General features: G+C 49.0%; 1 protein-coding gene across 1 annotated transcript in view; it reads left to right on the top strand.

Annotated features, from left to right (window-relative positions):
* Acsbg1 (acyl-CoA synthetase bubblegum family member 1) overlaps positions 1 to 22,715 on the top strand; it is a 57,242-nt gene extending 34,527 nt beyond the window's left edge. Inside the window, 11 exon segments of the mRNA XM_032911556.1 lie at positions 1,621 to 1,701; positions 1,790 to 1,939; positions 3,287 to 3,364; positions 3,366 to 3,426; positions 3,429 to 3,463; positions 7,829 to 8,010; positions 10,101 to 10,331; positions 11,978 to 12,195; positions 17,170 to 17,309; positions 17,723 to 17,969; positions 22,145 to 22,715. Of these exon segments, the coding sequence (XP_032767447.1) occupies positions 1,621 to 1,701; positions 1,790 to 1,939; positions 3,287 to 3,364; positions 3,366 to 3,426; positions 3,429 to 3,463; positions 7,829 to 8,010; positions 10,101 to 10,331; positions 11,978 to 12,195; positions 17,170 to 17,309; positions 17,723 to 17,969; positions 22,145 to 22,230 (1,509 nt within the window). The 3' untranslated portion in view covers positions 22,231 to 22,715.
* The last annotated feature ends 167 nt before the right edge of the window (positions 22,716 to 22,882 follow it).

Genomic DNA, 22,882 nt, shown 5'->3' with positions numbered 1-22,882 from the left:
CACACTTCCAGGCTACTTCAGACTTCTCCCTCCTTCCACTGTTCCGCTCTTCTCTTTGAATCTGGCAAGGGCACACCTGCCCCTTTGCTGCTCTCTGCCCCTCCCACAGGTAGCCATGGTAGCTATGATTCCCTGAAATGCCTCTGGTTACCCTCTCTACCTGACAGCCATGAGGCAGCTACATATTTACAACAAACCTCCATCCCACCCATCGAATGGCCTAGCTCAGTGGGTTCGCTGAGCCCTCACAAGAAGGAAGGCCAGTTTGACAGGCCCTGTAGCCAGTGGTGTACCTTCTCCATGTTTATATCTGGATCCTGGGAGGGAGGAGGCTGGGCAGCTTTAAAACCGCCTACAAGATCCTAAATCATATAACGGAAGAAGATGAGGTCCGCCTCTAGGACCTCTGGAAAATGCATGCCTTAGGTTTAAAACAAAATCTGTATTATTAAAATTCTCAAAGAAATGAAAACAGAGACGGCTGTGTTTTGTAGTGCAGTGGCGTGATGCGGTGGGAAGGGGTGCCTTAGCAGGCCATGCGGAAGCATCCTCTCTGAGGTACCAGCCATATGACGGATCTAGTATAAAGTGAAATGTGTTTGGGGGCATGAGAAGGGGGATGAGAAGGAGTGTGGGAAAGAAAGGGGATAGAGAGGGACAGAAAGAGAGAGGAGAAGAAAGAAGGGAAGAGGCTGCCAGGAACACATGGAGAGACATGTTGGGGGGCTGAATTGAGGGATGGGAAGAGAGAGGCCAGAGTGAGTAAGACCAGAGGGGCTGGGGGAGGGGGGCAAACAGTCCTTTTATAGCAAGTCAGGCTCCTACTTGGCTAGGTAGCTGCTGGGCGGAGCCTAGCAGAATGCTGACAGACAGTCCCTGCATCATTAAGTTTTATAATTATCGTGATCCTCCTGCCTCAGCCTCCGCATGCTGAAGTCACAGGCACCTGCCTCCACTCTTGGCTGTGGTATTCACTCCTTTCAGATTGCTCTCAAGTACTGAAGAATCATCTTTTCTCTTTTCCATATGAATGATTCTGTTAAATAATTACAATATTCACATGATCCCAATGTCAAGATTATACGTTATACTTGAATTTTCCCTTCCCTTTTTTCCTATGTGTGTTCCCTCTCTCTGCCTATAGAGAATCAGTGTAATTAGTTTTAACCTTCCCAAGTTCCTTGGTTCCTTGTGGCAAACATAAGCAAATGCCTCGCGTGTGTGTGTGTGTGTGTGTGTGTGTGTGTTCACACCCATATGCATTATTCACATGTGCTCATACTGTATTCCTTTCTCGGGTGAAGATATCATGCTTTCTCACTTAGTAAATTTCCTCGGAGCCATTCTATACTGGAATTTAGAGCTCCCTTTGTACCTCTGTCTCTTTGTCATCTGCGCTAACCTAGTATTCTGTTGTGTGACTTGTTCAGTCGGGCCCTAGATCCCCACTGTTGCTGCACCCAGCTTCCCATCATGGGGAACCTTGGACAGAGATGTCCCACTAGAGTTGAGGGTCAGAAATAGGAGAATTTTGTCACAAACTAACACAGGTAGATGAGGTTCTTTCCAAGATGCGACCGTTTTCTTGCTAAAACCCAGTTTGTATTCTCATTGATGCAGATCTGGAAAGACTTGCCACATCTAAAGGCAGTGGTGATATACCAAGAACCCCCTCCCAAGAAGATGGCCAATGTGTACACGGTAGGAATAGCGGGCCCTGGGTGATGAGTGGGGTCTGTCTGTGCTACCCAGCTGTCCCAGACTGACTTCCCGCCCTACCTTGCCACAGATGGAGGAACTCATAGAACTGGGGCAAGAAGTGCCTGAGGAGGCCCTAGATGCCATCATCGATACCCAGCAGCCCAACCAGTGCTGTGTGCTCGTCTATACATCAGGCACCACAGGAAACCCCAAGGGTGTGATGCTGAGTCAAGACAATGTAGGACAGACGCCCAGATGGATGGGTGGGATGGGGGGACTCTGGGCTGTGGTCCTGTAGACAGACACCCAGATGGATGGGGGGATGGGGGGACTCTGGGCTGTGGTCCTGTAGACAGACACCCAGATGGATGGGGGATGGGGGACTCTGGGCTGTGGTCCTGTAGACAGACACCCAGATGGATGGGGGATGGGGACTCTGGGCTGTGGTCCTGTAGACAGACACCCAGATGGATGGGGGGATGGGGGACTCTGGGCTGTGGTCCTGTAGACAGACACCCAGATGGATGGGGGGGATGGGGGACTCTGGGCTGTGGTCCTGTAGACAGACACCCAGATGGATGAGGGGATGGGGGGACTCTGGGCTGTGGTCCTGTAGACAGACACCCAGATGGAGGGGGGGATGGGGGGACTCTGGGCTGTGGTCCTGTAGACAGACACCCAGATGGATGGGGGGATGGGGGGACTCTGGGCTGTGGTCCTGTAGACAGACACCCAGATGGATGAGGGGATGGGGGGACTCTGGGCTGTGGGCCTGAAGACAGACACCCAGACGAGTGGGGGGAAGGGGGGGCTTTGGGCTGTCGGCCTGTAGACAGACACCCAGATGGATGGGGGATGGGGGACTCTGGGCTGTGGTCCTGTAGACAGACACCCAGATGGATGGGGGGATGGGGGACTCTGGGCTGTGGTCCTGTAGACAGACACCCAGATGGATGGGGGATGGGGGACTCTGGGCTGTGGTCCTGTAGACAGACACCCAGATGGATGGGGGATGGGGGACTCTGGGCTGTGGTCCTGTAGACAGACACCCAGATGGATGGGGGGATGGGGGGACTCTGGGCTGTGGTCCTGTAGACAGACACCCAGATGGATGGGGGGATGGGGGGACTCTGGGCTGTGGTCCTGTAGACAGACACCCAGATGGATGGGGGGATGGGGGGACTCTGGGCTGTGGTCCTGTAGACAGACACCCAGATGGATGGGGGGATGGGGGGTCTCTGGGCTGTGGTCCTGTAGACAGACACCCAGATGGATGGTGGGATGGGAGGACTCTGGGCCTCAATGACCTCTTGGGGAAGCCTCCCTGGCTGCTCAGCTTAAGGAGCTAGATTAGTTGAAACATCCACCCCCTTGTGGTGTAGACAGAGCCCTGCACAGGGAAAAGGGAAGGGAGCAGCGGGGAGGCCTGTCCCTGGAGGTCTTCAGAGTCTGTGGAAATGCCGTGGAGGGTACCTACCTACTCTGAGAACCTGTAAAGAGGTAGCTCAAGTCCCTAAAGAGACCTTACTTTACGTACTTCAAGGACAGGGTATAGACCTGTTGGGGCCATTTTCCTTCCCCTCAGATCACATGGACAGCGCGGTATGGCAGTCAGGCTGGGGACATCCAGCCAGCGGAAGTACAGCAGGAGGTAGTGGTCAGCCTACTTGCCTCTCAGCCACATTGCTGCCCAGATCTATGACCTGTGGACGGGCATCCAGTGGGGGCCCAGGTCTGCTTTGCAGATCCAGATGCCCTTAAGGTCAGTCTGTCTCCTGACTTCCCTGTGTGTGTGTGTGTGTGTGTGTGTGTGTGTGTGTGTGTGTGTGTGTGTGTGTGTGTGTGTCCAACCTGTGAGCAAGGGTACACCCAGGTGTGTGCTTGCATCTATGGGCCTCGTGTGCATCCATAGGTTGCTGGCTCCCAGTGTGCACAGCCCTCGGAATTCTTTCAGCAGTTATTTGCACAGCCTGACTTAGATGACCAAAGAAGTAGTCCCCACACCCCAATCTCATAAAATATACCTACTCTTTGTATCTTTATTTTAACCATGAGGAAAAGTTCCAGAAACCCCCTAGCTGTCATCCCTGACATGGTGTCATGGTGCAAAGAGTATTACATGTTTATTCCTAAAACAAACTCTGCTGGGGGAAGGAGAAGGCAGAATGTACTTGTTTGGCTGTTGTTATTGTCGGCATGTGAGCGTGAGTGCATGAGTGCATGTGTGTGTGTGTGTGTGTGTGTGTGTGTGTGTGTGTGTGTGTGCGTGTGCGTGTGTGTTATGTGCTCATGTACTCACCTGTGTGTAAGCCATGTGAAGGCTACACATCTACATAGGCTGCTTTCTTTAATAATTCTACATCTTTAAATAAAGTATCTTTTTTAGTGCATCTTTTTTTTTCCCCAGAGCTGGGGACCGAACCCAGGGCCTTGCGCTTGCTAGGCAAGTGCCCTACCGCTGAGCTAAATCCCCAACCCCTCTACATCTTTAAATTTAAAAAATTAAAGATTAAAAAAATATTTAATTTATGTTTGTGTGACATAAATAGAGACCAGAAGAGGGCACAAGATCCCTGGGCCTGGAGTGGCTGGTGTTGGTGGTGGGAACCGAACTCTGGTTTTCTGGAAGGACAGCAAGCACCCTTAACAGCTGGGGCACCTCTCCAACTTCATCTGTCTTACATTTTGAGACAGGCTCCCCACTCTCTGTAATAAATCGAGGAAATTAGTTTTAATAATTTTAGATTCAACCTTTCAGCCCAGAATTTTAACCTGCAACTGAAACTGATGTAGTTTAAAAATATTTATTTTATGTGTATGGATTTCTGCCTGGTACGCTCAGAGGGCTCAGGCGAGGTCACTGGATCCGCTACGACTGGAGTCTCGGCTGGGACTTGTGAGTCACCATGTGGCTGCTGAGGACTGAACCTGGCTCCTTAGCAAGAACAAGAAGCTCTATAAACCCAGAGCCACCTCTCCAGACCCTACAATTAACGTCTTTAAATGAGAGCTTTTTACATTTACTTTTTGTTTTTTTTTATTTACTTTCTTATTTTTTGAGGCAGGGTCTCATTATGTAACTCTGACTGCTCTGGAACTCATTGCATAGACCAGGCTGGCCTCAAACTCACAGAGATCCACCTGCCTCTACGTCCTAAAGACATGGGCCACTACATCTAGCTTATTTCTTAATTTTTCAGACTATAATATAATTATAACATTTCTCCCTTCCTTTTCCTCCCGCCAAACCCTTCCTACTCTCCTTCAAATTCATGTCCTCTTTTTTATATATATATATATATATATATATATATATATATATATATATATATATATATAAAACAAATTGTTATCGAATGCATATAACTTAGTATACATGAATAGGAATACATATATATTCCTAAATATAACCCACTCAGTCAGTGTACTGTTACTTGTATGTATGTTTTCAGGGCTGAGCATTTGATCATGGCAAACAATCAGCGTGCTCTTCCTTGGAGAAGGCCACTTCTCCCACTGCTGGGTTTCCTCAGTTGCTTGTCGTGCTTTGTGTAGGGCTGTGGCTTTGGAGTCTTTTCCTTGTACACTTTGCTATGTCTGTTGGTCTCCTCCTGTTCAGCTCACGTATGTATGGACAGTCACGTTGGTAAGACATTATTGATGTAGCTTCTGACATATCTGGGAGACACAACTTCACAGACAGCTCCCTGATTCTCTGGCTCTGACCTTCTTCCCACCCCCTCTTCCAAAAGTTCCCTAAGCCTTGGGTGTGGAAGCGTTTTGTAGATGTATCCGTGGGATTGGGCTCCGCAGCTCAGCATTTCGATTGGCTGGGTTTCTGTACTGATCTGTCTATCCGCAAAGAGGTTTCCCTGGCCAGGGTGGGGGTAGGGGGGGTGCTACACCTATCTGTAGATATAAGGACAAGTTTCTAGATTGTTGTTAGGGGTTATGCTTTAGAACATTAGGGGTCATAGCTTCTCCTTTAATAGGTATCGCTACTCATACTGAGTAGTTAGGTAGGTTTCCAGTACCAGGCAATGCTTTACCCCCTGCAGATGGCTTTTGGTTATCAGAGGATACAAGATGCTACTGAACCTTAGGGTTCTGATGCCATGCTGGCCGCTGATATGGCTCATAGGCACCAAAGCTGGGCAAGACTGTTGCTTGCTCTCCTCCTTTGAAAGCTTCCATGATGCCTTTTGATACCACGAAAGCTGGTCCTAGGGGAGGGGGCGGTCAGCTCAGTTCTAGCTCGGGGGTTTATGAGCCCTCTTTCTGACATGTGTGGTGTCTTCAGCAATGGGGATTTACTTTCTATATCGGGGTGGGGGTCAGCCAAGGGCAGCAGCAATAGGCTGTGTTTGGGGAGTCTATTAGATAGCCCTGGCTAACAGCGCAAAAGATGAAGGTTTCGTTAGATGGTCATTGGCTCTTAGAGAGAGCACTGTCAATGCAGATGCAGAAAGCTCCCTAAATTCCGGGGTTTTCCTTTTTAAATGAATAGTGAATAGCATGACTCCTCGTGGCTTTCCACGTGTCATTATTATTATTATTATTATTTTTTTTTTTTGGTTCTTTTTTTCAGAGCTGGGGACCGAACCCAGGGCCTTGCGCTTCCTAGGCAAGCGCTGTACCACTGAGCTAAATCCCCAACCCCATATTTTATTCATCTTCTGTGTGTACGTCCCTTCCTTTTCCCTAACGGCCACCCCCTCCCATTTTCCCATCAGCTAACTTGTGCCTTGCTATTTTCCTCTCTGTGCTCTCTGTCCTGGCAATGGCCCCACTTTACTCCCCTGTCTTCTGTAGTAACTGCAGGCTGTGTGCTCACCTCTGAAGACTTGGAGCCAGGAATCTCTAATGGGAGAAAGCATGTGACATTTGCCTTTCTGGGACTCAGTTACCTCACTCAGTATGATCTTCTCTAGTTCCATCCATTTTCCTTCCAGGATCATGAGTTCATTTTTCTCGACAACTGAATGACAGTATAGCTGTACCATATCTCTTTTCATTATCTGAGTGTAGGACAGTTATATGAGGCAAGGCCCCCTACTGAGCCCAGAGTTCCCCATTTTGAGTAGAGTTTTAGTTATTGAGTCCCTGGGATCCACTCTCCAACATGGAGTTTTAGGCGCATGTGCAGTGACCATCTGTTTAGATGGCTGCTGAATTAGGGTCTCACACTTCCCTGACAGCCATCTCCCAACCCCCTTTGTGTTATTTTAAAATAATTTTTAAAATTACGTTTATTTGTTTGGTTTTTTTTGAGACGTGTGTGTGTGTGTGTGTGTGTGTGTGTGTGTGTGTGTGTGTGTGTGTGTAGAGAGAGAGAGAGAGAGAGAGAGAGAGAGAGAGAGAGAGAGAGAGAGAGAGAGATCGGTGATCTGGCTGTCCTAGCTGGCCTTGAACTCATAGATATTCACCTGCCTCTGCCTCCCAGGTACTGGGATTAAAGGCTTGAACCACTGCTTCCTTAATTAATTTTTATTCGTATGGAGTACAGCAGGGGTCTCATGTGTTTATAGTGTACAGTGTGAAGGTCAGAGGACAACTTTCAGGAGTCAAGTGTATCCTTTCACCGTGTGGACTCTGAGAATGAACCGGTGGTGTCAGGCTTGGCCACAGTCCCCTTTTACCCTCTGAATTATCTTGCTGGCCCTCGTCTTCATTTGTTTTTGTGTTTGTCTTATATGTCTATTTGTTTATCTTGAGATGGACTCTCATTAGATACCTCAGGCCAGCTTTGAACTTGCTATGTGCCCAGTCTGGGCCTCAAATTCACCATCCTCCTGCCTCTGCCTCTTAAGTGCTGGAGTTACAAACATGCGCCACTGTACCTGGCAAAAGGAGGTTATCGTGTTTGAGTTAGACAGGTGCAGAGAAGTCTGAGGGATCAAGATGCTTCTCGAGTCTCAGGCCACAGTGGTTGGCAAAGGGCACAAGAGCTCTGTTAGCAGATGTGGGGATGCAGCTGTTGGTCCACAGCCACCGACATGCGCACAGACTAGATACAAGTACGAATACCCATGTCCACAGGAGCGTCTGTGTGTAGCATTAGCATTTATACTGAGAGGCTGTGTCTGCAGGCCTGGTACCACCTCTGCTTCTCTCTGGCCATGAGCAGGGGACCCTGGTGAACACACTGCGGGAGGTGGAGCCCACATCCCACATGGGAGTGCCCCGAGTATGGGAGAAGATCATGGAACGGATCCAGGAGGTGGCCGCTCAGTCTGGCTTCATCCGCCGCAAGATGCTGCTGTGGGCCATGTCTGTCACCTTGGAGCAGAACCTCACCTGCCCTAGCAAGTAAGTTGTGGGCAGGAGGCCTGGGGAGGCATGGGGCTGGTTCATACACAATAACAAGCAAGAGTCTGATAGGTATCCTGGTATCCTCTTCAGTTTGAGGAGACCTTGTACAGTAGCCTATCTACAACTGTGCTTGTGCTATGATACCCATTGCAGACATAGCGGGGACAGTTGGCATTTAGGGGCTTTGGCTAGGAGTTGGCTGGCTTGCTTCTTCTGAGGAATTCATCCTCTTAAGGATAAATAGTTCTTGCCCTCAGCTACTTGCCCTTGGTAGTGGCCTTAGAAGGGTTATCTTAGTTAGGATCTCTATTGCTTCGAAGAGACACCATGACCACAGCCACTCTTATGAAGGAAAATATTTAAGTGGGGCTGGCTTACAGTTTTAGAGGTTTAGTCCATTATCATCATGGTGGGAAACATGGCAGTGCCCAGGCAGACATGGTGCTGGAGGAGGTGAGAGTTCTATGTCTGGATCTGCAGGCACTGGAAAGAGACTGCTACACTAGGCCTAGCTTGAGTGTATGAAACGTCAAAGCCTGCCTCCACAGTGACACATTTTCTCCAACAAGGCCATACTGCCTAATACTGTCACCCTCTATGGACCAAGCATTCAAACACATGAGTCAACAGGGGCCTGCCTGTCTGTCTGTCTTTCTTTCTTTCTTTCTTTCTTTCTTTCTTTCTTTCTTTCTTTCTTTCTTTCTTTCCTTCCTTCTTTCCTCCCTCCTTCCTTCCTTCCTTCCTTCCTTTCTTTCTTTCTTTCTTTCTTTCTTTCTCTCTTTCTTTCTTTCTTTGGATATTTTTTATTTACATTTCAAATGTTATTCCCTTTCCCATTTTTCCATCCATAAGCCCCTGTCACATCCCCCTCCCCTTCTTCTACAAGGGTGTTCCCCATTCCCATCCACTCCCCCCCTTCTAACCTCCCTGCCTTGACATTCCCCTACACTGGGGGGTTCCAGTCTTGACAGGACCAAGGGCTTCTCCTCCCATTGGTGCCCAACAAGGCCATCCTCTGCTACATATACAGCTGGAGCCATGGGGCTGTCCATGTGTAGTCTTTGGATGGTGGTTTAGTCACTGGGAGCTCTGGTTGGTTGGCATTGTTGTTCTTATGGGGTCTCAAGCCCCTTCGGCTCCTTCAATCCTTTCCCTAACTCCTCCAACGGGGGCCATTCTAACTCAAACCATCGCAAGGGGCTTCAGTGATACAGGCTTAGCTACTCCAGTTTTCCCAGCAGCCCATCTGACGACTCAGCTCTCTCTCAAATCACTGTGGGTTGCCTATTATTATTACTTTTTGGTCTTTGAGACATCCTTAATATGTAGCCCAGGCTACTTCAAAGTTCAGGATTCTCCTTCCCAGCCTTCCAAGGGTTGGAATTATGGTTATAGACTATCACATCTGGCTCCTGATTCCTTTCCAAGCTCCCACACAGTGCTGTGCAGATATCCACAGTAGAGATCTGGCTTTGGTTCAACATAAAAACGCTTTTCAAGTTGAGGATCCAGCTTGCAGTTAGAGCACTTACCTATAAGCACAAAGCTCTTAGCTCAGAGCTTTTGACTTCAAAGAGGGGAGGGATGGAGGTGGGGGGTTCCTTCATAGTAGTGCCAACTCTGTGAGAGGTGTGGACACGTCTGTTCACCACAGCGTCATTAACACACATGAAAAGGGACCATGAAGCCAGACCTGGGAGTGCAGGTCTGTAATCCCAGCACTCAGGAGGCTGAGGCCGGAGGATCAGGAGTTAAGGTCTGCTTCTGCCATGGAGCAAGTTCAAGGCCCAAGTAAATCCATGAGACTGTCTCAAAATAAATAAATAAAAAGGGGTCTGGCGAGATGGCTCGGCCCGTTGGCTTCATGACTCATGACATGTCTATGTGCAATCAGGAACATTCATGCCTACATTTTCACAAATTCCTGTTGCATACGAGGCCAATATCCAAAATATTTGCAAAGGGTTCCGTATTAACAACAGTTAATCAAAACAGGTAACTTCAGTGGCCATGCTGGGTGTGTACTCACACGAGTGTGTGTTTGTTCTTCCTCCTGTGGACCATTCTTCTCCCTAACCCTCTCACAGCGACCTGAAGCCCTTCACGAGCAGACTGGCGGATTACCTAGTATTAGCCAGGGTCCGTCAGGCTCTGGGCTTTGCCAAGTGTCAGAAAAACTTCTATGGAGCAGCTCCCATGACGGCAGAGACACAACGCTTCTTTCTGGGCCTCAACATCCGCCTGTACGCAGGCTATGGCCTCAGCGAGAGCACTGGCCCTCACTTCATGTCCAGCCCCTACAACTATCGGCTTTACAGGTAAGGTCTGAAGTTGGGACACAGCGAGGGCTCAGATGTCCTTGATGGCACCCTTGTGCTTGGAGAACTGTTCCTCTTGCTCTCCCCTTCACGTTGGATCTCTGGCCTCAAGTGTCAACTGTGCCATTTTGGGCCCTTTGCTTGCCCTGATGCATCTAGAGGGGCAGTCTTTGCCATGATGGCATGCAGTCTGTGGCTGAAGACCCTTTAGATGCCCAGGCATCACTCCCTCTTAAAGGAACTTCCTTCACGTAGAAAGCCAGGAGTGAGGCAGAGGCAGGGGGTCCACTATGAGTTCAAGGCCAGCTTGATCTACTACATAATAAGTTTCATGTAAGGCAGAATACATAGTGAGAAACTGTCGTTGTCGTCATCATCATCATCATCATCATCATCATCATCATCATCATCATCATCATCATCATTATTATTCTCTCATATATTACAACCCAACTGCAGTTTCTCTCCCTCTCTCCCCTTCCCCCAGTCTTTCTCTTTCACATCCCCTTTCCCCAAGACCCACCCCCACCTTCCCTCAGAGAAGAGCAGGCCTCCCAGGCACATCAACCAAATACAACATAATAAACTACAATAAAACCAGGCATCTACCATGACATCAGGCTGAATGAGGCACCCAATAGGAGGAAAGGGTCCCATAAGTAGGCAAAAAGGTCAGGGACAGCCCCATCCCAGTGTTTGGATTCCCACTTGAACACCAAGCTGAAACAGTTTGTTTTTGTTGTCGATTTTTTGTGTGTTTGTTTTCAAGACAGGGTTTCTCTGTGTGGCCCTGGCTGTCCTGGAACTCACTCTGTAGACCAGGCTGGGCTCAAACTCAGAAACTGCCTGCCTCTGCCTCCCGAGGGCTGGGATTGAAGGTGTGAGCCACCGCTGCTCAGCTATGAGAACCTGAGTGCCATGTGCCATGGCACATGCCTAATCCATGTGCTGGGAATATGGAGAGAGGGAGAGCTCTAGAGCTCACTAGCTAGCTACTCCTACCAAATTGGTGAGCCCCAATTTCAGTCAGAGATCCTGTCACACAAAAATAAATCAGGAATGATAGAAGACACCCAACATCGACCTCTGACCTATGAGTGTGCACACACACACATTCATACACACACACAAAAGCATGCACACACATGAGCACACACAAACACACACACAGAGGCATGTACACAAATACACACTTAAGCATGCACATACACACATGAGCACCAAACACACAAGCACACTTGCATACACTTGTGTGCATATGAGTGAATATGTACACATGTATACTTTACACACCAAAACAAATAACAATGGCAACAATAACAGTAGTCATAACAAAATAATAATAGCAGTGCCAAATTCTGAGAAAGAGGGGCTGGAGGGATTCCTACACGGCCAAGAGCACGCACCGCTCTTGTAGAGTATCTAGTTCCATTTCTAGCACCCATTTCCGGTGGTCCTTAAGTACATGTATTTCTAGATCCAGGGGGTCCAGTGCCCTCCTTTGGATGCCACGGGTATCTTTTTAAGTCTTATAAAGCAGTTGAGAAGGGCCCTAAGCACCAATGAAGACTGAGTTTGGAGACCCTGGAGCCCTCCAGCAGGAGCTGACTCAGGACTTTCCCTGGCCTTCTGTCTTTTATCACCAGCTCCGGCAGGGTGGTACCCGGCTGCCGGGTGAAGCTGGTGAATCAGGATGCAGATGGCATTGGTGAGATCTGTCTGTGGGGCCGCACCATCTTCATGGGTTATCTGAACATGGAGGACAAAACACATGAGGCCATTGATTCCGAAGGCTGGCTACACACAGGTGACATGGGCCGTCTGGATGATGACGGCTTCCTCTACATCACCGGGCGCCTCAAAGGTTAGCACCCCTGTCCTGGGGCACATGGGAATTGGAGGAGCAGTCACTGAGTGCGACCCGTCTCTGTCAGTATCAGCTCTGGACAAGTCCTGTCACAAATAAACAGGGATGCTTAGAAAACTAGTTCAGGGTCAACTAGATAATAAATGGGGACCTGGGATTCATTTCCCCAGAAGAAACAGACAGGACTCCAGGAGACCTGAAGGCATAAGTATTATGTATAGAAACAGACACTATAGAGAGTAGAGCAGAGTGGATACAAAATTTAAAATAAAACATGAAACTTCAAAGTCATTTTCTTCAGGGAAAGGGAAGTTTAGGGACTCCTCTATGGAAGGATGTTTGGGTAGTACCCACAGCCCCCAGTGGCAGTTCCATTTCCTTTCTGGAACTTACACAAGCAGGTAGCTCAACCTAGTTCCTAATGAAGGAGGTTCTGGTCCTTCGGAAATGCAGAAGGTCCCCCTGATAGGGCGGTAAAACTCTGGTTCCAGAGCGGCTGGCTGCTGCTATGGGAACCATGCTCGCTTCCACCACCTAGTGTTCACTTTTATAATGACAAATGAGAAAACCTGAGTTCCAGCCCTGGGAGGAAAGGCCCTGTTTTTAGGTCAGCGGTTCTCAACTTGGGGGTCAGGACCACCCTCTCACAGGGGGTCCCATATCCAATATCCTGCATATGAGGTACTTACATTGTGATTTATTACCTAATCACATCTGTGTACCTTATGTAACAGAACTGTATCTGTGAAATAGCAATGGAAGTCATTTGTGGTTGGGAGTCACCACAACATGTCTTAAAAGGGTCACAGCGTTAGGAAGGCACTGTTTTAGATGGTACAGGGAAAGGTTAGGCTCCAGATACCCTCTTCTCCAAAAACACAGCAGTGCTGCCCACCAAAAAGAGGTCCTTTCTCACCGCCCTACGGGGCTACCTTTCGCAGCGCCTCTATGAGGTCAACATTGAGACTGTTCTGTCCCAGGGCACCAGTGTCCCCTTGAGTGGCTTTAGACTGGGCTGATGTCTGGTCCTGTGGATTCTGCAGCCTGCTCTTCCTCTCCATGGTGACCTTGGACATTGCTTTCGTTTGAATTTTAGACTCACCGTGTCGGTGTGGGCAATGGGTTGGCTTACGTGATGGCTTTCCTCTCGCTGAGTCTGTAGCTTTTAGCTTTGTGAGGTTGCACCTCCTTCAGAGTCGAGCCTGCCAGTTCCTAAGAACGCTGCCTCTCCCCCGCTGCCTCTCCCCCGCTGTTTACGTAGCCTTTGACTTTTCTCTCCGAGGTGTGTTCTAGTTTTCGGTGTAGGGTTTTTGCGTGCATTCACTTTAGGAATTTTATTTATGTGCTATGTGGTAAATAATGGCATTTCCATTTTTACTGTTTGTTCCTGAGATATAGAGTGTAATTACTTGCTTTTTATATACTGGTCTTGGGTCAAATGACCTTTTTGTTGTCCTAGGGATTAAATCTAGGTCTCTGAGCCAGGTAGGCAAGCCCTCCCTCTACCATGCCGACATACAGCCCAGACCCTTACTGTTTGCTTGAGGACAGGGTCATGCTCTGTGGCCCAGGCTGACCTCGAATGTTTAACCCCCATGCCTTACTTAGGCTTGCCAAGTAGCTGGGGTTACCCATCAGGCCCTGCGTCAATGCTCTTAATGAGCTCAGAGTGGTTGCTTTCGGTCTTGTGTTTGTTTTGTTGTCTTTGTTTGTTTGCTCATTTATTAAACAGGGTTTTGCTAGGTAGCCCAAGCTGCCCTAGAAGTCACAGCAATCCTTCTGCCTCAGCCCCCTGAGTGCCAGGATCACAGGTTTTGTGCCACACGCATGGCTGCTATGGGGTTTTTGAAGTTCTGTGGAAGGAAAGCAGGCCGTTGCCCACAGAAGGCAAGGACTCTTACCACTGAGCCGCCTCTCCAACTCCAGCGAGTTCTAGCATGTGTGCGCTTTTGAATTTCCTACGAACAAAATTATGTCATCTGTATATGACATTATCATGACTACGCCTTCTCACTCAGGTTAGAACGTGTTCTTTGACAGTGTCGGACAGGAATGGTAATAGTTGGGCTGGGTTTGACCCCAACCACAAAAAGAAAAAAAAAACAGTCTGTGGTGGAGCCAATTCTTGTTTTGTTTCCTGATCTCAGAGCAGTATCTTCAACATTTAAAAAACCAACAAAACTAAAACATCAACAACTGGGGTTTTTGTTTTGTTTTTCTCTGTGTAGCCCTGGCTGTCCTGGAACTCACTTTATAGATCCAGCTGGCCTCAAACTCACAGAGACCCTCGTGCCCTGGCTTACTGACTTCATGTGCCCACCACTGCCTGTAGCATTCTGTTTGCCCGTGCACACCAGTGCATGAAAGCCATGCGAGTGTGGCGGTCTGAGGACAGCTCGGAGGAGTTTTACTTTCCACCTTCTTGTTTTGGCTTCACTGCATACTCTAGGCTAACTACCCCCAGCTCCTGGATAATGCTTATCTCTGCTGTCCATCCTACTGTAGGATCGTTGGGATTACACATGGGACTTCCCCCCCAGGCTGGGGAATTGAACTTGGGTCATCAGGCTTGCTCAGTGAGGACTTTCCCTTTCCCCTGCTATGCCTATGTCCTCCATTTTAATTGCTAAGTATGGTTGATATAGATTTGTTATAGACATGCTTTATTAGATTTAGGAAGCTTCACTCTGCATTAGTTTTCCAAGGCTTTAAACACTTATTGAAGGAGTTGGTGGGGCTGACAGAGAAAGGCAGGAGTGAGGGTGAGGCCTGCACGTGGGAGTTATGAGCCTGGAGCTGCCTCTTCATGTTCCCAGAGTTTCTGGGTTTTTCTCTGCCCTCCGCTGTTCCAGACAAACCCTGATCATTTGAACTCTTGTGTGGTTCCTCTCTGGCCAGCTCATTCCCACACTAACTCCCTTCCCCTCCATTGCTGGGATACTGTAAAACGCTGCCCCGGTGCTTCCCACGCACAGGGGGGCCTTGCTGTGGCTATCCTGAGCCCTTTTCACTCTGGTTCACCCTCAGCCGCCAAAGGCTATGTGTGTCTACTCCATCCCAGGCACTGCCTGTCAACCCTCTCTGCAAACTTCTCATCTGGGGCTGCAGTTTCCTGTCTCCTGTAACCCCCACTGCTCCTGTCAGCCCCCGTCCCGTGAACTCCTCACAACTGAGCACTGCCTTGCCCTGTTCTGGGCCTGATGTCAGGTTGGAGCTGGGCACAGAATGTGGCTAGTGACCTTTTTGAATTAAATAACATAGGAAGACAGGAGACACTCTCACAGGCAGGGCAAAGTTCAAATTTAATGAATTTATTTTATATAATTTTATTGTATTCCTTTTTCTCCTAAAAGGTAAATGGGTTTGTTCATGGTTTGGCCGGAGCTAGGGGGAAAGGGAAATGCTTTTGAGATCCTCTCTGCGTCGTCTGCAGCACAACGATACAGTTTATGGAAAAGCAGGATATGTGGGTCTATAAGGAAAGGAAATCGGTCAATCTTGTCCTGGGAGGCGGCTCTTCCTCTGAATGGAAAGGAGAGAGAGAGAAGAGAGAGAGAGAAGAAGGGGGAGGAGGGGGAGGAGGAGGAAGAGGAAGAGGAGGAGGAGGAGGAGGAGGAGGAGGAGGAGGAGAAGAAGAAGAAGAAGAAGAAGAAGAAGAAGAAGAAGAAGAAGAAGAAGAAGAAGAAGAAGAAGAAGAAGAAGAAGAGAAGGAAGGAGGAAGGGAGAGGGAGGGAGGGACGGAGGGAGGGAGGGAGGGAGGGAGGGAAGGATAGAAAGGATGCCTGATTCTGGGTACAGTAGAGGAGAAAGTTTACTGTAGACATGAGGGAGAGTGGAGCCGGAGGCAGAGTCCAGAGTGGACAAACCCAGACTGAGTGAGCTTTGCCACGTGAGGAGAGGTGAAGGGAAGAGGGAGGGGAGAGAGATGAGCCAGGTACAGCAGCCCGGTGGCCCAAAGGTACAAAGAAACCAAGTAACCAAAATGGTGGGATTGTACAGGAAAGAGCAAGCCCAGCCCCTGGGCTGGAAAGTACAGGGTAGGGGCAGGGTGTGCCAGCCAGGAGGGCCCTGAACAGGTGACTGAGGGATGCAGGGAGAACCTGCCCAGGTCTACTTTGATGTGTTAAATAGACACCTTGGCTGCTTGTCCGAGTTTGGAACCTGACATTAGGGTTTCCGGTTGCTCTCACACCCAGCATGGAATTCACTGGAAAAGTTGTAGTGTTTTGTTTTATTGAGTTTATCTAGCTCAGGAATCTATCATCACTCAGAACAGAAGCCTGTATGTAACCCTGAAGCCTTGGCCCTCCCACGGAGCCAGGCTAAACAGAACAGGTGACCTGGGTAAAGAGATGTAAGAGAGAGCAGCTCAGAAGGAAGCAGTCAGAATGGGCTGGGGGCTTCGGAAGAACAAGTGGGTGTGGCCATGTGGAGAGAAGAGGCCCATAGGGGATGGAACAAGCAAGGAGGGGCCCCATAGCAGGGGAGGGAGGGTGTTAAGTGCTGGGGCCCAGAACCAAACTATGTAAACCTTATATTTATTAATTAGCACCATGTGGCACTGGGCGAGTTACTAAACCTCAGTTCCCTCTCTGCAAACCATGATGCTGATGCGAGAAGCCTCCCTTGGAGGCTGATGGTGAGAACTATAGAAACAGCTGTGTGTAAAGTCACCCAGTCACCCGGGTGTGGTGACCACCTTCAAAGTAACAGGCGGCTAAAACAGGGAGGAGAGATGCTGCCTGAACTGGGGCAGAGTGAGAAGCTACCCAGCACCGCGGTAGGAGCAGGGAGGGCTCAGATAATGGGTCTAGGAACAGGAGATGTAGTGAGTTGTCCTAGGGCTTCCAGAGGGCCAGGACCCGCTGCTTCGCTCCTAAGAGGTCATTTCCGGTACTGTTTACCGCTCAGGTCCCTCTCCAACTGTGGTCTAGGAGTGCGGTTCAGTCAGGGCCTATCTTGCCTCCTCAGAATTAATCATCACTGCGGGCGGGGAGAATGTGCCCCCGGTGCCCATCGAGGAGGCTGTGAAGATGGAGTTGCCGATCATCAGCAGCGCCATGCTGATTGGGGACCAGAGGAAGTTCCTGTCCATGCTGCTAACACTGAAGGTGTGTCATGGGCTCTGGCCCTGGAGCTGAAGCAGGAGGGTGGTCTGTGGTGCAGCCCCAGGTGCATCTGGTATTCACAGTTTTATCCTGGCACCATTCAGCCAGTGCCAGGTACTGGGTGGGTAGAAATTCCTCTGCCACACTGGGCTGCTGGGACGATCCCTTCCACTTACCTCTACATTCCAGCTTGCAAAGGTCTGGCTGCCCACGCACATGCTCAGGCCCCAGCGTCACAACCAGGCAGGGGGATGTCTCCTGTTGAACAGGAGCTAGGGTCACCAGCTAAGGTCTTACTCAGTCCACCGCTCCTTCCACTGCTTCCCGAGACTCAACCACCTCTGAAGCATCACTCTGAAACCCGGTCCACAGAATTCCCTCGGGGAGGGGTGGATCCTCATCCGTCCTCTTTTCAGTGCACACTGAACCCAGAAACGTCTGAGCCAACCGACAATCTGACGGAGCAAGCTGTGGAGTTCTGCCAGAGGGTGGGCAGCAAGGCCAGCACCGTATCCGAGATTGTGAGGCAGAGGGACGAGGCTGTGTATCAGGCCATCCACGAAGGGATCCAGAGGGTGAACGCGAACGCGGCAGCCCGGCCCTACCACATCCAGAAGTGGGCCATTCTCGAACGTGACTTCTCCATTTCAGGTGGAGAACTGGGTAAGTGTTGTGTGGAGTTAGCCCGGGAGCTTCGACCAAGGAGCCGGTCCCTCCTGGCTTAGCTCCGGATTGGATGTGGCCAGGACTTACCTGGCTTGTCTGGGAGCTGCTCCGCTCTGGCCCGCTCCAGGCCTCTCTTGTCCCACCCAGCTTAGCCCAGGATTGATCGCAACCATCTCCCAACCCAGCTTCTCTCTCTACCCACCTTTGCTCCGCGGATAAAAACACGCAGAGAGCGTTATTACTTTAGAATTTGCCTGCTAGTACAATTGCTGGGCTCAAATGCTTCCTGCCTGGAAAGGCATGCCCTCATCAATTAATTTTCCCTCCACATCCTTGGCCACCCACACGTAGAAGAGGCCTCACATGATTGCAGCTCCCCTTTTCCTCTAAGGCATGACAGAAAAAGCCCTTCTTTTTCCCTGCTTCTGCCTTTTCCTCCTGGGACCTGGAAGTCCCACCTGTACCTTCCATCCAAAAACTGACTCCAGGCCTTCTTTATTGACAAAATCAAGAACCAATTAGAGAACCAGACCTTAGTATCAGCACCACCCCCACACACACAGGTAAGTTCTTCTTTTCACCGTCCCTGGGGCTGTATAGGAGGGCCAAAGCCCGCGGCAGGGACAGGCAGGAGCCCATTAGGAAGTAGCCACGCTAGCAGAAGGTGTCAGATAGGGTTTTGAACAGCGTCTGTGCTGGGTGCACGAGCCTTGGATTCTAACCTGAAAAACAACCACGCCAACCCCCTTGGATTAGAAACACTGAGAGGAAGAGGTGCATCTGTCCTGAACAAATGTAGGCGTCTTTTCCCACCTCAGCCTTTAAATAGCAGCGAGGAACTCCTCACAAAATATTTACAGTGTCTGGTTTCAAACTCATCTAGAGACGACTTAGAAGCATATAGGAAGGCATGTGCTGGTCTTTTCACATGCATAGAATATTCAACTTTGGTGTTGAGGGAGGGAGCCCCTGAAACTTGTGAACACAGGGATGAGTGTGTTATACATGTGCCAAAACGTATCAAAGTGAACAAGAAGTGTTTATCTGCCTTGACGGTGAGACTCTAGTCTCTGCTGAGGTACAGTGCACCCAGCAGGTACGCATCACAACTGGCGTTGTGGCTGTTAAAAGGACAGCGCTGTCTGGACCACAGTCCAAGCCCAGAAAAGGCCTGTTGTGCAGCCCCTCCTGGTCAGAGGAGTCTCCTAGCTGTGGCATCTTGGGGTGCTCATGGCACAGGACACTGAACACGGCTCCTTGGTGAGACGCTCTCAAATCCGCTCACACTGAAAGGAGTCACACTGTCTGCAGCACTGCTCTGCTGTCTCAGAGATGCTGAGAATATATTAACAGGGTTTCTCCACCAATGAAATAAGCCAATTCAAGCCAAAGTAAAAGTATAAAACAGGTTCTGGGGAGGGGTAGCTCTTGGGTGGGTTCACCTGTCCCGAGGAACAGGGCCAGGGAAATTGCCAGGCAGACTGGAGGGAGAGGGAGTCGTGCATGTAGGGAAAGAGAAATGCAGGGAGGAAGGGAGTGTTAGAGACAAGGTGAGGGGGAGGAAGAGGGGAAGAAAGAGGCAGAGAGGAGAGAAAGAGAGAGAGAAGAGAGAGAGAGAGAGAGAGAGAGAGAGAGAGAGAGAGAGAGAGAGAGCGCACAGAGCAAAACGTCTGGATTCTATAAGGAAGAGCCTCTGGGGAGGGAAAGCCCAGCCCCTGGGTTTGTGGTTATGAGAGTAGAGGGCAGCTGGGTATGCCAGCCACACCCTATAACAGGTAGGGACTGAGGGTTTGGGAGGGAACCTGGAGGTCAGGTCCACTTTGGTAAGTTAAATAAGCACATCAGTGACTTGTCCTGGGTCTGAAACCCAAATGTATAACCAGATTTGTTCAAGTTAAATGCAAAGGCAGTCAAATGAAGGATGTCTTCTCTAGGCAGTTTATAAAGACCATGACCTTAATGTCTCTAGTTAGGGGCTGAGTTATGTACAGAAACATCTTAAGTTACCCAGGACCTCAAGTTGAAGCCCTTTCGCCCTTGTATTAAAGGGAGAAACAAAGGCTAAGAAAAGTGATTTGAGGAAAATATTTTAGACATTATGATGTTGTCAGGAACTTCAAGCATCCCAACATATCAAAGCAAAGCCCACCATTGTGAGCTGCCCCTAAAACCTGAGAAGCTTTGTGTAGGAGCTATTTCTGCGAGACAGCTACTCCCAAGTGGAGAAACTTAAATGTGGAGCCTGTTATGCCAGCACTCAAGAGGTGAAAGAAGGAAGATCAGGAGCTTAAGGCTAGCCTCTGCTACATAGTGAGTTTGGGGCCAGCCTAGGCTACACAAGACCTCATCCCAAATAAATAAATTAACAAACAATAAAACAATAAGCATTATATTTACTTTGGTGGACCAAGAATCAGGCAGTTTATCTGAGTGGCTAGAATGGGAGTTTCTCACGATGCTAGTCAGAGCAGGCCAGCTGACAGGCACCTATTTGCACACTCATGTAATTGGTCACTTGAACTGGCTGGGCAGGGCCAGAGGCTTCAGTTCCCACAGGCTGCTTGCATATGCTAGCATGGCAGCTGGCCTACGGTTTAAGGAATGGTCTGAGAGTGCTCAAGGAACAGAAACTACATTAGGTTGCTACAGTCACTTGCAGTTGATACTATGTATCCACAGGCCCCACACCTGTGGATCTAATCAACATCAGATCAAAAACTTTAAAAATCCTTAGGATTGTGTAGAACCTTCCCTTCTCCCTTTCTCCTCAATCCTGGGATTGACTCAAGGGCCTCCAGAACACCAGGCAAGAGCTCTATCACTGAGCAGTCTCTCTGGTTCTCTTTAAAATCTGAGACAAGATCTTAGTACATTCCCCAGGTTGGCCTTGAACCCAGTGTAACTCAGACAGGCCCTGAACTTGTGATCCTCCTGTCTCAGCTCTCTGAGGAGCTGGGATTACAGGCCACAAAGACCTGACTGTGATTTTTTTTCATTATTACCAAACACTAGTTTATTTACGTAGCATTTATACTGTATCTGGTATTCTGAGCAGTATAGAGATGGCTTAGAGAATATGGATTTTCATGGCCTTTGCGCAAATACCACAGTTTTACAAAAGAATTTGGGCATTTTTTAAGCTTAGGTATCTGTGGTGGTTTAAATAGGTTTGGCCTCCATAGACTCATGTGTTTGAACTTATGGCCCGTGGGGCGTGGCACTATTAGAAGGTGTGGCCTTGTTGGAGGAAGTTGGTGAACTGTGGGGGTGGGCTTTGAGGTCTCCTATGCACAAGCTCCACCCAGTGTGGAAGACAGTCGCCTTCTGCTGCCTTAGGAGCGGGATGTAGAACCCTCAGCTCCTTCTCCAGAACCCTACCTGCCTGCACGCCGCCATGCTTCTCACATTGATGATAATGGACTGAACCTCTGAAACTGTAAGCCAGTCCCGATTAAATGTTTTCCTTTGTAAGAGTTGCCTTGGTCATGGTGTCTCTTTACAGCAATAAAACCCTAGGACAGTATCTCAAGAGGTTTCTAGACCCGTACCCCTGTATTCTGAGAGATAGGGTATGTTCATTCAAGGGGGAATCAGTTAAGGATAATAACGGGGACAGGTCAAGGCTGTATGTCATTCTGTAGTGGAAAGAAACAAGTCTCTTCTGCTCCTGGGAGTGACACCCCATCATGTCCTCTGTAACGTGACTACAGACTAACGCTACTTTACTGTGACACGGTGGTCACAGGGGAGAGAGCATGAAGGTATATAATGCTAAAAGGACTATTGTCTTAGAGACTGTACAGTGTGTCCTGCTTCTCTGGCTTAGTTCCTGACTTCTGGATCTCATATGACATCTATCTTAGTTACTTTTCTATTTTTGTGATAAAACACCATGACCAAGCCAACTTATAAAAGAAAATGTTCAGTGGGCTTATAGTTCCAGAAAGTTATGAGTCCACAGTAGCAGAGACAGCTGAGATAACCAGAAAATGGAAGAAATCTTTTGGCTACCACCCCCAAGGCTGTATAGTCTAATCCTTCCCAGACAGTTCCACCAAACCGGGAAACCGTTATTCAAACACGTGACTCTTCAAGAGTCATTCTCTTCCAACCAATACCTCCTCAAGGAACCAAACCTAGGCCACACTCATTTCTTCCATTTTTTCTTTTAGGACCCACCATGAAGTTGAAACGGCTCACGGTTCTGGAGAAGTACAAAGATATCATTGATTCCTTTTATCAAGAGCAAAAACAGTAGTCAGGAGCCATGCTTGTGGCTTCTGCTGAAGACCAGCCTGGCAAGCATCTTCCACAGGAACCTGACAAACTGCTTTTACCCTTAGTTCAGGGCACAGCACTGACATCTCCAACGCCTTCACCTGCAAATTGATTCTAACCACTGCTCCTATTCAGGTGTCCAATGAGACCCTTCTTCCCAGAGAAGGACTGCTCACTTTGGCCTCGGGTCCAGGCAGATTTACAAGGTTCTAGTTCATAGGTCTCCTAGGGCTGGCTGTTGGAGAGGGAAAGGGATTGGCAGTCCCATTACTAATGTGTGCTGCAGAGACAGCAGTCACAGCTCGCCTATTGGCCTGACTTTAATTCTGGCTTCTTGGAAACTAGTATCACTCTGCCACCTCACACACGAGAGAGAAGCTTGATGCTTAATAATCTGCCGCCGCCGCTGTGACTGTATTTAGTGTGTAATTTTCAGTATTAAACCTTTTAACAGATCTGCAACAAGTACCTGATGTCTTTTGTCAATGACAGGTGGGACAGAACATGAACGGTTAACTCAGAGCCTTAGTAGCATTAGTACATCATGAGTGGCCTGCAAAGGTGCAGGATGGCGTCCGGTAGAAGCAGCCACTTTACTACCACCTATTATGAGCTAAGCCAAAATGCCCTAA

Source organism: Rattus rattus, chromosome 8 (genome assembly GCF_011064425.1).
Source record: "Rattus rattus isolate New Zealand chromosome 8, Rrattus_CSIRO_v1, whole genome shotgun sequence".
NCBI classification, from domain to species: Eukaryota; Metazoa; Chordata; class Mammalia; order Rodentia; family Muridae; genus Rattus; species Rattus rattus.
This window is presented reverse-complemented; position numbering and strand designations above follow the sequence as displayed.